The sequence below is a fragment of the Anolis carolinensis genome, unplaced genomic scaffold (genome assembly GCF_035594765.1).
Source record: "Anolis carolinensis isolate JA03-04 unplaced genomic scaffold, rAnoCar3.1.pri scaffold_10, whole genome shotgun sequence".
Classification (NCBI taxonomy): Eukaryota; Metazoa; Chordata; class Lepidosauria; order Squamata; family Dactyloidae; genus Anolis; species Anolis carolinensis.
In genome coordinates, this window is record NW_026943821.1 from 26,458,363 (window position 1) to 26,477,003 (window position 18,641).

The following is an 18,641-nucleotide window of genomic DNA, read 5'->3' on the forward strand; positions in this document are numbered from 1 at the left end:
CGCCCCAGAATGCGCATGAACACAGATAATAACAATGAAGGCATGCAGTGTCTTGGCATCTTCTCGTTACCTGAACTTTCATTTCTAGGTCTCGTATCTGATCTTCTTTCACCTTTATGTCAATTGTTAACTTCTTGCACTCTGTCTCCAGGTCTCTTATGCGATTTCGTAATGTTTCGGTGCATTCGCCTCTGCCAGGTAAAATGAGAAGAGAGAAAGAGAAGTGACTTTCAGTCTGTGCCACATTTAAGTTCCTCAGAAGTGTCACAACACGGCAGGAGTGAAAAAGGTGCCAGGTTCGCTCTTTCCAGCTCAGTAACAGCATCCAAAAATGACAAAGTCAGTGGGATACAAATGCTTTGTGAACCACACACTTGTCAGCTCGTTCTTGGAAGCCACGTTTCAAATGTGAGCTTCTGTTCCTTGAAAACCAGCAACTTCTCTCTGAAGCTGGAGGTGGAAAACCCCTCCTGAACACCACTTCCTTTGTCCAACACACTCCACAGGTAAGTCTAGATTTCCTAAGGCTATAGGACAGAAAACACTGACAAAAGAGAAAAGCCTGACGGCACCAGTGCATTTCAGTCACCTTTAATGTGAATAGTATGGCACGCTCCTTAACAGTGGTTATGAACAAACTCTGGCTCCCAGTATTAAAAAAACTCTAGAATGAAGATGCAGTAGAGTCTCACTTATCCAAACTAAACGGGCTGGTAGAACCTTGGATAAGCGAATACCTTGGATAATAAGGAGGGATTAAGGAAAAGCCTATTAAACATCAAATTAGGTTATGATTTTACAAATTAAGCACCAAAACATCACATTATACAACAAATCAATAGAAAAAGAAGTCCAAAACATGGTAACATCATGTAGTAATTAATTACTGTATTTATGAGTTTAGCACCAAAATATTGCCACATTGACTACAAAAACATTGACTATTAAAAGGCAAACTGCGTTGGATAATACAGAACGTTGGATAAGCGAAGGTTGGATAAGTGAGACTCTAATGTAATTACTGTATTTAGACAACAAATTTGACAGAAAAAGCAGTTCAATACGCAGTAATGTTATGTTGTAATTACTGTATTTACGAATTTAGCACCAAAGTATCACGATATATTGAAAACATTGACTACAAAAATGCCTTGGATAATCCAGAACCTTGGATAAGCGAGTCTTGGATAAGTGAGACTCTACTGTAGTAAATAAAGAGAAGCACTCAGAAAATGGGAATTCCAGACAGGAAACAACCAGGGCCAGCTCACAACTCCCAACAAAGGATCCCTCCAGGCAGGAAGCAGCCAAGCTTTGAAGCTGAAAGGCTATTCAATGCTAATCAAGCTGGCAAATTGCAACATTCACACTTGCCTCAAACAGACAAGAGTTCTTTCTCCCACCCTGGACATTATTCCAGATATATAAACCTCCTTGCCTAGTTTCTAACAGACCTCACAACCTCTGAGGATGTCTGCCACAGATGCAGGCAAAACGTCAAGGAGAGAATGCTCCTGGAACATGGTCATACAGCCCAGAAAACTCACAGCAACCCAGTGATTCTGGCCATGAAAGCCCTCGACAATGCATAAAAGATATTCCCAAAACAGAGAGGAAGAATAAGTTTTCCGGACTCCATATTATATATAAGATTAGCCATAAAAGGCATGTTCCTAAGCCTAAATCTAGGGCTGGGGTTTGTTTCTTACTGTTGTTCATTTACGAAACATTTCAGCAGAAACCTCTATGCTTTGAGATGGGATCTCAAGAGTAAAGACAGCAGAGAAAGGAAGGAAGACCAGTACCTGGTGGCAGCAGCAAATGCAACCGCGCGGGCCGCAGTGGCTTCTTCCAATTTCTTTCTTTTTTTTTCTTCCAACAACTGCTTTTCTACAAAAGTCCGTGCCTCCTGCTCTGCTTTTAACTTTTTCTCCAATTGCCCAATAGTCTGCTTGTCTTTTTGTTTCATTTGTACAGCATTATGTAATCTGTATGGAGAATAAAAGTTAGAACATTTTTGTGCACACAATGGGAAAACCATCGGCAGCAGATATCTTAAGAAGTAAACATTTTTTGTTTTCTGTACCCTTTGAACTGGATTATATGGCAGTGTAGACTCATATAATCCAGTTCAAAGCAGACAATGTGGATCATTCGCTTTGATAATGTGGATTATGTGGCAGTGTAGAAAGGGCCAAAGAAATTGATGCACATTTTCTGGCCAGCTAACTTAATTTTATCACTTAGAGGTTTACGGGGAACAGCGGCTGAAACAGAGAGGCACATTCACACGTTTAACTTTGCAAAGCAATCTAAAGATATATATTTAAAGATAGCTGGTTTGTTTTAGCACAAAAGGGAAAATGAAATGTTTTGTGGATCATTCAAGGCTAAAGTATTTATTTCAGCAAGAGATGGGGGAGGAAGGCATTTGTGCCGTCTGCTGGAATGGGATGGAAGGAAATCTATGCTAAATATTGAAACAAAATAATAAATCCCATTTTTAATGGGCTCATATAGCTTTTATACAGACCAACTGCAATTAATTACTATAAGTGTATTGTATATATAATGTCTCACACGGAAAACCATTCTAAAGCATTCACTTCACTCAAAAAGTATAGACAAAATGCTGTTGTAGAGTTTGATATTTTAATGTATTGTACATGATTTGATTTTGTGTATCGTTGGAATGTTTTAAGTTTTTGTCAAATATGTTGTGTTGTGGTTTCGGGCTTGTCCCTGTTGTGAGCCGCCCCGAGTCCCTTCGGGGAGATGGGGCGGGATATAAAAATAAAGTTTATTACTATTATTATTATTATTATTATTATTATTATTATTATTATTATTATATTAATTTGTTGTAATTGTTATGTATTTTATATTGTTGTATTCTATTGTATGTTGTTGGGCTTGGTCCCCATGTGAGCTGCCCCAAGTCCCTCAGGGAGATGGGGCAGGTTACAAAAATAAAGTTGTTGTTGTTGTTATTATCATTATTATTATTTTAGCATTTCTACCTACAAGGTATAAGAGAGAGAGAGCAAAATGAAGGCCACAGTCAAGCTAAAATTATGGCCTTTCAATCTCTGACTGAAATGAATGGAGCTCAGCAGAACTTAGTGTGGGCCAGATTGAACACAGATTTTTTTAAAAGGAAGATTTGGTTTTAAAAAGCCAGATTAGAAGTGTGGAAAGCAGCCACAGTAAGCCAAACATATTGCGGGGTGGGGCTAAACTTACTTATTCTGAAGCAGCTCATTTTCTTGCCGGAGCTGTCCGATTTCAGACCGAATCCCTCGCTCTGTGCTGGTCAGAGAACTGATCTGACTCCGCAGCTCCTGCTCAATCTGCCTGCTTGCCTGCAGGTCAGCCTTCAACTTCTTAATGTCTTGTTCCAACCTAGGACACAGAAGGGCAGCTTAATGAACTCACTGATTGGTCAATTACTGTATTTTATCAAGTTTTGAAACAGAACAAATATTTTGGATCTCTTAGTATTCAACCATTTTACACAACACAACATTCCAGCACGTGGGTGAGTTCTTGTCGCATTTCCCCATCACTTCTGAATTCAATCCAGGTGTATCTAGCTCAGTGCTTTTCAACCAAAGGTGTTTGTACTTCCTGACACACTGTGAAACATGGCTACTGCCATATCAAGAACAACGACAAGGGACAGACCTAGCCAACATCCTGTCTCCGACAGCACCCGCTCCTTGTTCCAGCGCCCAAAGCACAGGAGCTGACTGCTTCTGAATTATTTGCTCTCATTTGACAGTGAAATAAACGACACATGACTCATGCAATTTTATTGTACATGTTAAGTAAGTAATGCATTCAAAGAGGATCATTTTCAACTGACAATAAAGATAAAACACGAGGAGAGCCGTCATACAAGAAGGCATTTTTGGGGGACTGCATTCTGGAAAAGGAATGAGCTCTGTGTTTGGACCACAAGCACCCAGGATGGTGTCTTTGCTAAGTCAAACCCGAATTAATTAATTCATACCCCACCTTTCTCCTGACTTTAGTCACATGATTGATTTCTCCCTGAACCAGAAAACTAGATAGATGTTTTGCTATGCAACTTGCCTGAAGGAACTGTAGCGCAGTAACATCGAGCTATCATTTGCAACTTCACACACGATGAAGCTGTGGATGAGCATTGTAAAACATATCCACCTCCCCACCTGTTCTCTCTCTCTCCCGTGTACACTGACTTTGGCAATAGAAATCCTGGCTCACGGTATATGCCAAATGGGGAATTTTCGACTTAATATCTGTTAGCAAGGCCAGGATTCTTATTTTAGTTTGTGAGCATATGTGAAACCAACGTACCTTGGTGCAGGCAAGCAGGGCCAATAGTAAAACCTGGAAAGCTATCATAGGAACTGATTTAGGGCACATAATCTCAACTAGCAATAGGCAAACAGCCTAAATTATTGAGAAAAGGTTATTTTAATCCTTAGCAATTCCATAACCTCATTTCAACTGTTCAAAAGCATTCATACACACACACACACACACACACACACACAGTAGAGTCTCACTTATCCAACATAAACGGGCCGGCAGAATGTTGGATAAGCGAATATGTTGGATAATAAGGAGGCATTAAGGAAAAGCCTATTAAACATCAAATTAGGTTATGATTTTACAAATTGAGCACCAAAACATCATGTTATACAACAAATTTGACAGAAAAAGTAGTTCAATATGCAGTAATGTTATATAGTAATTACTGTATTTAAGAATTTAGCACCAAAATATCATGATATATTGAAAACATTGACTACAAAAATGCGTTGGATAATCCAGAATGGTGGATAAGCGAGTGTTGGATAAGTGAGACTCTACTGTACATACATATACATACACACACACATATATCCACACACACACACACATACATTGTTAACCACTGAATCCTACCCATGGGATAAAAGCAGGATAATAATAACAATAATATTAATAATACACACATATACACACAATACCTCTAAATTCAATTTAGGTCATCCAGTCAGGGGGTGTTGTGATTTTAGCTTGAATACATTTTAATAAGTTTTAAGGATTTTTAACTGTTCATTTTTAACTAATACCATTGTACTGAAATGCTTTTTTTTTGTAAGCTTCTTTGAGTCTCCTTTGTGGAGAGAAAAAGCAGGGTATTAATAAATGTAGCAGTAGTAATAATAATAATCCAGTGAGGCAAAACCTATGTCAGAGACTTGCCAGGTTGTCACAGCTGTTTAATAGTTTAGTAGCAACCCCAGTTCATACTGACATGAGAGATCCACCCACAATCAACAAAAAAGAACATTATGCATTTAACTGGTTTATAGGCTAACTGCATGTAAGCATCACTATGCATGTCTTTGTATTCATACAGAATAAGTAAATAAATAAAGCAGGCTTATGGAACCCTGAAGAAACCCCTATTTTAAGCTTCTACAGCCTTAACAATTTCTGCATAATGTGCAGGTTTGGTCCTCTGATAATTTCCCCCTTTTAAGAATGTAAAAATTGTTCAAGCAGCAAAAAGTTTATTTTAAAATAAAAAGAGGAAAAGCCTTTTAATTCTTTCCCCAAACCATACTCTGTTGGGAAATGCCTTAATCATGCTGCATTCAGTTTTGCTATGTGTACTACAGCTGCTTAGCAGGCACAGATCTCTAAAAATAAACCTACACTGATTACTAGATAAAACTGTATTACATGGGCCCTTCTGTCACTGTCCCATTATCTATTAATATACATAAAGGAATTTTTTAAAGTCAATACATGGAAAACAAAATACATGTGGAAGTATTTTGTAAATTATCAAGCACTTTTGAGATGATCTCACATTGACTGCATTCACTGAGAAAACCAATGTTGCAATACTATATTATCAGTCAACATATTTCAATGATAGGAAATGATTAAGGGGTCTTCCAAACCCAAAGTATACATTCAATCAGCATACATTTAATCTGGAACACAATAGTGAACAGCTTGACAAAGCTATTTCTCAAGTTAGACTTATGCAAAGGCTATCAAATGTATATGTATTAAAGTTCAGTACTTGGAAGGGGGAAAACTGCTATGAAACAACAATCACTTACAAATGGAAATTCTTGTGTCTAGGCAAGGAAACATAAATTCTCCAGGCAGACAAGCAAATAAAATTGATCATACAGCTTTTTCATTTGGTTTGTTCAGCAACGTATTATTTATCCACGACCATAAAACAAATACATTTATTTTCCAGCCAAGTGTCAGGACAGAGCTACAAATGATGCACAAATGTGTACGACAAATCCAGTAGCTGCTTTGGTTATGCCCAGATAACTTTGGGAAATGTTGTGGGTAGTTGAAAAGTAGTTGGGGAAAAGAAAGGTGGTTCTCTATAACTATTTTCTAAATTACTTTATCTCCTGTATAGATCCCAAAGATTAATCTTGTAAATCCTTATCTGGGGGTTGACAGGGAGAGAGAAGCAGCTTTTCAGGGGGGAATTGCAGGGTAAAATGAGTGTGTAAGGAAAAGAACGAAGGACTATCACAACAACCTGTTATCTTGAAACAACTGCACTTTTGAAGCAAATGTGGAATTTGTTTCTGAAAAGTACAAAATCCACCTGAATAAATTTTATAGGAACTAAAAGAAAGTGCTAAGGATTTGCATTCTTTTGCTAGGAAATGTAATTTTCCAAGCCCTGTAGCAAAGCGATTTGGTCCATTTTGATAGTTTTGGTCTGTACAAAACATTATATTCCTAGTCAACAATGTGCTGCCACCTATAATTCATTTTTCAATTCTTTTGGATTTGGGCCTTTTGAAAAACATCGCTATTGGAACAATCACTATCTCATTTCTCTGAATCCACACAATGCTACTGCTTTGGAGATATACATTCCTGTGATTTCCCTTCTGTCCTGCTGTGCTAACCCTGCCTTTCAGTCAGTGCATGCCTTGCCCAGGACCTTCTGCACATGTGGCTTTTTATTCATTTTGGATGCAATTGCATCATTATCATAAATTCAATACCCACCTCTCTTTGCAGTTCAAAGTGGGGTACAACAGGGTTAAAACGGAGAGATAAACACAACACTATTAAAATATATATAACAAAATACACACAAGACCACACCAATAAAATGCAGGTTAAAATTCTAAAGCACAGAGAGAGGCACTCTCACATTCTGGGACATGTATATTAGTGCATTAGGAAAACAGAAAAGAACCGTCAGGCAGGCAGGGTGACTTTAGCCTAATCTGACTCCAAATCCCTCCAACTAAGGGAAATATTTTCTACAGTCTATGAAACAAGAGGCTAAAGTAGTTGAAGGAAACACAGCAAAGGTATGCTAAGAACTGAAATTAAAACTCTTTCTGACAAGTTGGTCATCACCCTTTTCATTTCACTATTCATGATGAAGAAAACTCATCTTAGGAATGTATCTGTGTCAAGTAACTTGAATTTCCTCCTGAAGGTACAAGGAAAATTGGGAGAACGGCATATATAATGGCTATATTTCTTTCATAGGAGCCTGTCAGGACTTTCAGATCTTTAGAACAAGCCCTTCTCTTGGTTCTGTCATTATGGTGAAAATGCAGGAAAGATACCTTTCTTGGTGGCTTTGGAATTCCCTTTTTAGGGAGGCTAGATGGCTTTATCATTGGCATCCATCTACCTAATGATAAACGGACACCAATGCTGTATTTTGATAGGATTTTTGGAACTGTTCTAATCAAAGGGCTCTTAATAGTGATCATTTACTTGCATTGCATTTTAACTTTATTTATACACCGGAATCCCGGTGACAACATGCGTTAAAGCACTGAGCTGCTGAACTTGCAGACCAAAAGGTCCCAGGTTCAAATCCCGGGAGCAGAGTGAGTGCCCACTGTTAGCTCCAGCTTTTGCCAACCTAGCAGTTCAAAAACATGCAAATGTAAGTAGATCAATAGATACCGCTCCGGCAGGAAGGTAACAGCGCTCCATGCAGTCATGCTGGCCACATGACCTTGGAGATGTCTACGGACAATGCCAGCTCTTTGTTTAGAAATGGAGATGAGCACCAATCCCCAGTGTCAGACATGACTGGACTTAACGTCAGGGGAAACCTTTACCTTTTACTTATACATGTTTAATATTTGTATTCGATCAATAAAATATATGAACTGCTTGGAGAAGTACTAAGTAGGATACATATCAGGAAAAACAGTACTATATGAACAACAATTTCCCATCACGGCACATTTAAAAATCTCTCAACATCTGATCTGCCTTCATCAAGACAACATCCAAGTATGTAAATATACAATGCAACACTTAAAAGAGTCTGTTTTATTGCCATTTCTGAGATGAAAAACCACTTAAACTCATCAAACTATAAGCTACTTGCCAAGCCTGCTTGATTAAATATCTTTTTGGAACACTCTTCACATCCAATAGTTCTTCATTAATTTATTGACACTCCCCACACTGGTTATTAGAATTTTTTTTTGTATAGAGCTTGGCAGTGCCAAGTACATAAAAGTTAGCGGCAGATTTTTTAAAAATCCTTACTAACCTGCCTCTTGATTCATGCTTATAGTGATAATTTGCAGCATATCAGCATCCTATATCAGCTGAAGTCCAAAATATTGGATCTCTCTACAGGACTTTCGAAAGAGATGAAAATGGCTGACTTTTAAAATTACGTAGTATTTTTCAGGACAACTTTTTATACTTTCAAGGGCATCTCGCTGTTCTTTGGGATTTTTTTTAATACTGCTATTAAAGAGAAGACACAGATGAGAAACTTTGGCATTTCATTTCCCCCTTTCAAGCTGCGGTTTCAAAAGATAAAGGTGAAATCCACCCTGAAAGTAATAGTATACGACAGCAGCTTTGAGCAGAGGAGCATCCCGTTTTCCACCAATGAGAAACAAAAGATTCACTCTATAAATCCTAAAGCCAACTTCTTATTTCTGCTGTGCTGTGCACTGTGAAAAAGGCATGGGTGTAAATAAATATAGAAGAGCAGAAATGAATTCTGTCTCTCCTGTATCTTATTATAGTGTTAAACCCTATGAAGGGTTTTCATGGCTGAGCAGGGATTCAAACCTTGGTCTCCAGAGTCAAGATGCAAATCTTAAAATGGTTATTGGAGTGTGGGGTTCTTCTCACCAAGGTAGCCATGCGAGCCTGCTGTTTTGTCACAGGGGATTCAACAGGACCATTAAGAGGTAAATATAAATAGGAATTAAGCAGGCTTTGGTGACCATATCATTGCCTATTCACTCATACGCTTCTGGTACCAATGCTTGTATTCCCACAGCTGGGAAATGTTAACTTTTTTGGACCACTATGATGAAAATACTAAAAGGTCCTTTATGTACTTTTCCAAGCTTAAAAAAATATCTCTGAATGTGGTGATCCTTACCTTTTAGATGAATGACCTTATTGACCCTATCCAAACACATTTCGTATTTCAGAGTGTTGTAGGAGAGTTCTCGGTCATTTAAACATATCAACACGTGCACAATTAAACAAAGTCCCAGACTGATGCAGAATAAAATAAAATAAAACTATGTGAATGTTATACAGACGGGAAATGAACAGGTTTGTCAATTTCCAGCTGCTATACTCGAGAGCCTATATGTGTCCCAGTGTATTTTTGTCCTTGCTAATTGGAACTGTCTGGCTGCTTCACCTGCAGATGTTCTTCCACTTTAAATAGTTTCAAGAGACTTAAATTAACATTTCACACTACGAAGAGTTCAATTTCAACACTCCAAATTCACGGAAGATAAAGTTAAGGTGGTTACATATTACTACCCACATCAAAGGCAGGAAAATTTGAATACCAGTTGCTCATTAGAGCAAATGTGGCATGGCATTCATGCCCTGCTTGCACCCTTCCCAGACCACAGTGTGAACAGAATGTTGAACCACATAGGACTTTGGTCTGATGCAAATTGGCTCTTCGTGTGTTCTTAATCCTGTGGGTTCCAAATACAGGTTTGTCTATTTTTATGGCTTTAGAATTGGTGTTCACACCTCATGTATACTGATCCTGTGGGGAAGCGATACGTTTTTAATTACAAGACTGCCACCAAAGTAATCATCTGGAAGCAATTTCTTTCAGCATTCAAAACTACTTAAATAATTTAACCAACAGAATGTAATATAAAAATTGCTTCTCCCAGCAAATGAACGTCTGTTATGAAACCAAGGAATATAAAACAATAATTGTCTATTAATCAAGTATATGGGGTTAGAATGATTGACATTTATTATTGCCTTCTCCCCCCATGTATAGGGTTGCCAATGGGATTGAATGTTAAATCTTTGTGCACAAAGATGGAAACATTGTAAATTTTGCACATTCTAAAGTTAACATTTAGAATTCAGTGTAACAAATTGGCCTGCTTTTCAAGGTAATGTTTGTCGCACTTAAGTTTTGGTGCTGTAGAGATATGTTGCAGATGACAATGTTATGAAAACAAAGTCATGTTTGCTCCAGAAAATATAAACAAAGGTAAGATGAAGGTAATAGTAGCTAGATGGTAACAACTATCTTGACAGCCTACCGACTTGTTAGGAACTGTGGGAGTTGAAGCCCAAAACACCAAAGCAACAGATTTTGCTCTTTTCAAGCTGGTCCACATCTAGGCTGACAATGCCAAGCAACTGCGGATTGAACTATGTTTGGTAATATACAGCTGGCCCTCCGTATCCTTGGATTCTGCACTCATGGATTTAATATTATCAACTTTTCATGGAATCCTAGGTTTGTAAGAAACCTTGGTTGAGGACCTCTGAATTAGACATATAGTTTTGACCCCTCGTTATAAAACAACAAATAAGTAAGATGTCATCTACTCCAATAGTATAGGAAAGATTCAATAGGAAATATGGTTGACAACAAAAAAGTGAAACCATACATATGAAAAGGCACTCCATAGTTTTTCAGAAAAATCCCAAAATTTGGGTATCGTTGAAACACAAATGACTTTTCCAAAGTTTCTTTCATGTATTTATTGCCATTCTGCTCTAAGTTTCTTTCATTGTTTGACTCACTCATGTTCTATCACATTTTGATTGGCTTTTAGTAGCTGCATCAAAACAAATAATTGCCAACGTCCTGTCCCCCGTTTGCCCACAACCGTATGTTGCACCTCTGTGTCACATCCCAAATAGTTTGAAAAAGAGTTAAACAGAAGAGGAACCATATCCTTATAATGCTGATGACTTTGGAGAGATGTGATGATCACAGAAGTTGTTTGAGACCCAAGTAGTGTAAATAGCTAAAACAACGCAAATTGCAATCACAAATACTGACAAGAGCGCTGATTCTGTTGTCACATGTGCCAGAGGACAAATGATAATGGAATTAGGAACTACTGTATGAACCTGTTCTATAGGCTTTCCACAAAAAGGTACTTTGACAACACTCAAAAATCTTCCAAATCAAGTCTCTAGCCTCCAGTTACCAAGTTGTAAGTTTGGCTTAAATTTTGTAATGAAGTACTCAGATACATTCCAGATCCAAATAAAAGTAACTCTATATCACTCCTTCTTGGATGGATTTACTTGCACCATAATTCCCAAAACAAACATCTCAATCATTTATGCTACAAGTCCAGGAAGAAAAACTTAAAAACAAAATCGAAAACGACAACAACACAGAGGAAGCCTTTCCTTTTGAACGGGTCAGTATGTCAACATTTCAAGCTAAGCTCTTTTTACCCAGAGTTCTGAAAATAATTATCACAATCTATCCTGTACATCACTATATCTGATGATCTCCAGTTCCCATAAAGCACACATTGCAAGTAACATGTACGTAGTCCTATTTTCTGGAAACCTCAACAAACGAACAAACAAACTCCAAAGAGTCGAGCAATTCCTCACACAACAGTCTACATATACATGCAAATACAAGCACATATTTGTCTGCGACATCTCCAAGTAACTTGTACTTTTGTACGTGGCTCTTACCCTAAAACCTTCTTTTAAAAGGCATCTTAACTTACTCAGAAAACAAACAGCAGGAAAGTAAAAGAAACTAAGTCACTAACATATCAAACTTACCTTACCAGTGCATCTGGTTTGCTCAGCTGGTTATTAGGAATACAATTTTCCATTAAGTCTTTGTGTGTGCTTGGACTCTTGCTAGTGCATTTCTGTTTTTTCTCATTCTTAGCAGATGAAGAAGGGATGCTCCCATTAGTTGCACTGTGACTGCGAGGTGAGGAGTTCACACCCCCACTAGCATTTTTGTAATTTTTAGATGAGGCAGTGCATGAGTCCTCTTTTAAGAGGTTTTCTGTACTTCCCACAAGATCATTATTTAATCTTTTACTATTGATATGGTTCTCCATGTATTCAATTTCCTGTATTTTAGAGTCTACAGGTTGCAATATATTGTTATTTATTCCAAGGTTATGTTTTTTGGCATCCTTGTCTTTCTCTTTCCCCTTTTCTCTATATTCTAGTTCCGGTAGCGTTGCAGACAACTTTTTATTTGCTGGAATACCTCCGTTGTGTTGCAAAAGTATTGAAGAATCCATCTCTGACAATCCTTTGGCAGCTGGAATATGGAAAAAAAAGACAGCACTTAAAATTTAAACTAAAACCTATTATAAGCTTCATAGCCCTTTATAAGGTATTTACATTAATATTAAACCACTTCTGAATGTTTTTCATCACAAAAATCCTATGATATAGCAATCCAAATTTAAATAAGTCATAGTTGTGGACAGCCAGACAAGTGGGATAGCACTCATCCCTGCTATTTTGTTTATAGTCAAACTCTGTTTCCAAAAGCTCTACAGAGATAATCAAAAGAAGAACAAAACAGCCATTAATCTTTGCTGCATTAGCAACGTAAAGTTACTATTGGAAGAGGAAATAATTCCAGAAAAGCAAAGGGAGAGAAGAGAGACACATACTCCCAAGATTGCCTCCAAATCACTATGTCTGCTCCCAGGTCTGTAAGAATCCAGAACTCACCCTCTTCTGCTTCTCTTTCTTGTCTCTGTAGCATTTGCTGTTCCGGTGGCAAGGCTTGCTGCAGAAGCTGCATGTAAAATTCATTTTCTTTCTGCACTTCTTTTTGCTTTCTTAATCGCATTTTATAGCTAACATAACTTTTGAAGCCAAAGCCCAAAGTCACCACAGGATAACCGATACTGGAACAAAAGTGATGATGTTGTTAATAGAGACAGAACCACAAAGAGTAAGCTAATGAGAATCCCGGCATGAAGCAAAATATTTTCAACGAAAAGGGACAACATGACAACGGTATGAACAATATAATGTGCAATTATGTTCAGGCAGTCACCAAGTTATGAACAAGATAGGTTCTTTAGGTTTGGATGTAAGTCAGAACAGGTACATTTAAAGTGTAACTCCAGCCATATATATATATGTCACACACATCAACCAATCAATAAATCAATCAATCATTGGATGGCATACGGAAGGGTTAACTTAACACCCTTGTGGTGTTTCCTCTGCTGTCTGTGCCCCATTCAGCAAATTTCACCTCACTTTCTGTCCCTGTGAGAATTGGATTTTGAAAAATGTGGCTTGTGAAAACAAGGATTGGTGAGAAAGCTTCAGTTGAGACTCCTTTTCCCCATGATAATAACTCTTCCAAGAATGGATTTCCCTTCCTGGGGGTAGATTCCTCCCACTTCCTGTTGTCTCACCCTGTTTGTAACAATGAGTTGTTTATAAGTCGGATGTTTGTAACTTGGGGATGGCCTGTATATATGAAGATAGCCGTGGATTAAGAGTTCTTAATGGAAGGAATCAACATGACAATAATATTTGATTTAACCATTTAATGTGTGATTATGTATACATGAAGGGAGAGCCATGGATTAACACCAGTAAAGGTACAATAGATTAATATAACTATAGGCAATCAAGAAAAATATCTTTATAATTTATTGTTTATGAGTTTTTGTGACCTTATCAGTTATGTGGGGATCAAATCTGACTGCCAGAACTAATCGAACAGAAACACAAAAACACTAGAGGGGAGTGCAGTCTAAAATGTGTGATTCCATCTGAAATGGAGGCATTTACTCCCCAGTGATTTGGCTCAACTGCATTCCCTTCAAGCGCCTGTCAGAGTTAATAGACAACCCAGTTACTGATATCCCTGTCCAATGTCCTGAGAGGCTTCTGTGAAGTCAAGATGTTGATCTTCAGCAGTTTTGCATTTCACACAACAGAAGAACAGCATATGAGCCTCTGACTGGTTACCCTTGTTTTTAATACTGAGGAGCTGCAGTTTATTATCTGCACATAAAAAAACACAATACGAATATCAGTGGCCTAGTGCCACAGTCTCTTCAGGTAAAGCATTTCCACATCCAGCTTAGAGAATTCAAAGAACTTGGGAGGGTATAATTTCACAAATGCAGCTGTTGCTTAGAAATGACAGATGTGGCCATGAAGCTGATACCAAGATCTAAATTAAAAAAAACTGGAATGAATACTTACCAGTGCGCAGCAAAAGGCCGACAAAGATCTACGTGGAAATTTTTAAGATCTTTAAATCTAACTGCTGCTTCAATATAAACAAACAGTATCCACAGTGATACTGTTGGTAAACACACGCCCCTCTCTGTTGGAGAGACACAAAAAGAAAGGTAAGTATTATTAACAGATAAAAAGAAACTAGAATTCTTAGGACATTCTTAAGAAAATGAAAAATATTTACAACAGGTTTAAAATTAAAATGCATTACTTTTGCCCATAAGAGCTGCTCTGGAGACCAGAAATGAAATCTCTTTCTTTTGATTATTTCAATTTTGGGTTCACAATGCGTTAAACTCGACCATTCCGCCAATTTTAGTTCAAAACCATATTTTTTAAACTTGTCCTATAGATGGCATCTTTTGAATGAACTAGCTTCACCTCTGATTTAGGATGCTGATATCGGGCAATTCTAATAACACTGATCAGCTCTAATAAAACACATAAACAACTTGAGACTGCACTAAGCACTGTTGAAATGGAAAACTGGTTGTGCTATTTACAGAAATAACCAATGGGATATTTTGATCTATGATTCACATTCAATAAATTAATTGGTTCAAGTAAAATGGCTTACCTGTATGCCAGACATACTGTACCCAAACGTATGTGCTGGCAGCAAAGAACAGCCACTGTATCGGTATGAAGAGCAAGCATATGATATTTGATGTGAATGCTACACAAACAAAAAATACTGAAAAGGCCTAAAGAAAAGACAGAATGAAGGCGGGAGGGGGGGGGGGAGAAGAAAAATAAAAATTTGTATTTATTTTAAATATAACTGACTATTTAAACACTTTATAACAATACTTTTTATTTAAGCTTTTTATAAACGTGCATTCTGGAGGAAATTATACAAATGCGCATTAGCAATTAAGCAAAAACAACAACTATTGATAATGTTAACTTATCAATATTGCTTTTAGTAGTATCTTTGGAAGAGGATTTGTTTTTGTCATATGGTTAATACAAATAATTCCTCTTCACTTTATAATAATAATAATAATAATAATAATAAAAACCTTTATTTCACACCATGCATTTGTAATACTGCGATACCAGTTTAACGGACAGGGCTACTGTCTATGGAATCTTGGGCTTTGTCATTGAGTGGACTGTTCAGAGTTTTGGGCCAGAAAGTTCAATCTACAACTCAGGATTCTGTAGGATGCAGTTATAGTGGTACTAAAGTGCTATGACTATTATTGTATTATGATATGTTGTTTTTATATTGTGTTATATTGTATTTTTCCCGGGCATGGCCCCATGTAAGCCGCCCCGAGTCCCCATTGGGGAGATGGTGGCGGGGTATAAATAAAGTTTTATTATTATTATTATGACTATATTTTATAGAATTTTTTCACCAGGCACATCCCTTTGCATATCTACACAAACTGTTAGCCAAGGACTCACTATGCAACTGTAAAACCTGCAATACTAATGGCTGAGGAAAACTGTATTGTGGAAACCTTATATGAGTATTCCCTGCCATCAGCAGTATTATCCAAACACTAAATATTATGGGTCTCGCCTACAATTAAATGGGTATTGTGCTGCAATATCTCCAACTCCATCTCCAAGAGGTAGAATACTATTTTTAGGTTATAGTTGCAGAACACAAACTTGATCAAAGGTCACTCATTGATGTGTAAGCACGGCAGCCAATGTGAATCCAGATCCCACGCTTGGATCTGCCAGATAAATGTTATTCATCTGACCAGTCTGTTAATTTTTGGCAATGGCTTAGATTTAAACAGGCCTCTTCAATCTGCATTTTTTTTAAAACAAGCGAACTTATATTTTAGGACCAGGAAAGGGCTTTATTAAAAATAAGAAGCTATCCAGAAGTCACTTCCAGTTCACTTTTCCCTTTTAAAAAAGTATTTCCTATACTAAAATGGTCTGGCCAGGAACATGGATGAGACTTCACTTCCCCTCATACATTTGAGGGGAAGAAAAGTGCTTTTAAAAACTAGGTACCGTGAGGGGTATGCTCAGAAATGAATATTGCCACATGCGTGTGCACTGAAACATTCTGGGCCTATGCACATAAAGTTCTTATGATGCAACAATTTTTTTAAATTGCTATTCATTTCAACGCGACTAATTTTAAAAGAAAATAGTCACTCCTGTTATACATACCAATCCCTGGTATCTGAAGGAATCATAAACACTCCTGATGAAAAGCCAGAATGGCCACAGGTATTCAAATCTGAATTCCAACACAAAATCAGCCAGCAGAACAAGGGCCCAAACTACCAGGAATTTCAGGTACAGGAAAGTACTGAAAAATGGAAAGACAGTGAAATTGTAATTTAGCATACATGCCAATATAATATACAAGTAGCCAAACATGTTTTTCTGATTCAAAATATGTACACTGGAATAGTAGTTTACTACATTAAGAAGCAATGGTTAAAAAAGCCAAGATACACTGAACATCATACTGTATTGTGCAAAAGTGGAAACTGTAACACAGACAATTACTATGCCCACATTTCTGTGCAGAAGATTTTTAAATTTATTTTTATTTATTGTATTTATATATGCCACCTTTCTATTGAGGTAGGATTGAAGATGGCTTGCAGATAAAATGAGTTAAAGCAACACAATTACAGCAATAACAAAAAAGAAATAATTCTATATTAGAAAACAATCGGAAAAATTATTAAAGGGTTAGGAAAAAAGATATAAATGAGAAAAAATGGAACGTGCATGCCAATTACCTCCCCGGGAATAATTAAATAAAAGCCTGCTTCAAAAGTAATGTCATATATTTGAGAGACTCTGTCGATACATAATTTTCATTTTCATAAAAGAGAATTAAGTTGATGACTGGCACGTCTGCAATACAACTCCATTTCATACCACAGCAAGTGTGAAAAGGTGTTAAAGTTAAAAGGCACTTGGCTAGGTGCTAAGAAATGTATGTAACTTTATTTCATTAAGATGTGAGATATATAAAAATTATAACTGGATTATTCACACTATGATTTGTTGGCAGCAATATTTCACTGGTCGACTGCATGGTTACTAGGATCTTTGTTAGCAACAGTGCAATGCATGGAGAGATCCAGGGATGTGGACAAGGTGTTTAGATCATTCTAGACAAGTCCCTGTACCCTTAACTCTTGTCCACCACGTTGGACCACATCTGATAAGGAGAAACATCTGGTTGAGTTCATGAAATAGTTACACAGTGCTGGAATAAAGGTGGACAACTTGTTCCTCTCCAGGTATTGCTAGGTGCAGCTCTCGGTCAGGTATAGCTAATTGCCAGGGACAAGGAGAATAGCTGCCCAAGGTTGCCCATCCCTGGCCTAGAACCATGGATTAGGACTTGGGAGCTTCAGGTTTTAATTCTGTGGAGCTCATGAAGCGACCTTGGGTTTGCTCTCAGTCTGACCTGCCCTACAGATTGAATCTTGTGAAGATTAAGCCCCGGCAAATAGGAAGGTTATATAGGCCACTTTGAGCGATCTAGCAAATACCATACTATTACTTCCAGGAAAATACGAATAGTGTCAGCTTCCTTGAAGGAGATAGGGTTTCACTATGGTTGAAAAATCCTGACCTCAATGTAGAAGTTGAATATTTCGCGCCAGTAATCAATATTTCCTTTTTAGGTAAAGTGTTCAAGTAAGTGGTTGCTAGGCAACTCCAGACACACTTGGATGAAGAATTTTTTAGATCCAATTTAGTCAGGATACAAATATATTTTTTTTGTACTTATAATTGCCTTGGCCACCTTACAAGCTACCCTCTGGGAAAGAGATACAGGGAAAACGATTCTCTTTCTTCAATTAGACCTCTCAGTATCTTTTGATACCAAGAATTATGATATCCTTCTGGGTGAGTATAACACTGTTTCGCATCTTATCTAAAGTTTAAATAAGATGGAAATACCTAGAGTTCAGATTTTATGTGATATGTCTTTTCATGAAAATGATATAAACGCTTCTTTTAAATTGCAGCATGTTGTTAATGTGATTTTCTATACACATCATATGCAAAGTGGGATTAGACTCACGGAAGGAGATGTGCAAATAAGAGGAAAGAACATCAACTATTTAAATTATGCAGATGGGACCATACTACCAGCAAAAAAT

General features: G+C 37.4%; 1 protein-coding gene across 1 annotated transcript in view; it reads right to left on the minus strand.

Annotated features, from left to right (window-relative positions):
• The window catches only part of maco1 (macoilin 1), a 38,712-nt gene that overhangs the window by 8,990 nt on the left and 11,081 nt on the right, over positions 1-18,641 (minus strand). Inside the window, exons 2-9 of the mRNA XM_003228699.4 lie at positions 16,675-16,816; positions 15,110-15,236; positions 14,497-14,620; positions 12,994-13,172; positions 12,073-12,571; positions 3,244-3,402; positions 1,806-1,988; positions 71-191 (exon numbers count right to left, since the gene is read on the minus strand). Coding sequence (XP_003228747.1) covers positions 71-191; positions 1,806-1,988; positions 3,244-3,402; positions 12,073-12,571; positions 12,994-13,172; positions 14,497-14,620; positions 15,110-15,236; positions 16,675-16,816 — 1,534 coding nt within the window. The remainder of the gene's footprint in view (positions 1-70; positions 192-1,805; positions 1,989-3,243; positions 3,403-12,072; positions 12,572-12,993; positions 13,173-14,496; positions 14,621-15,109; positions 15,237-16,674; positions 16,817-18,641) is intronic.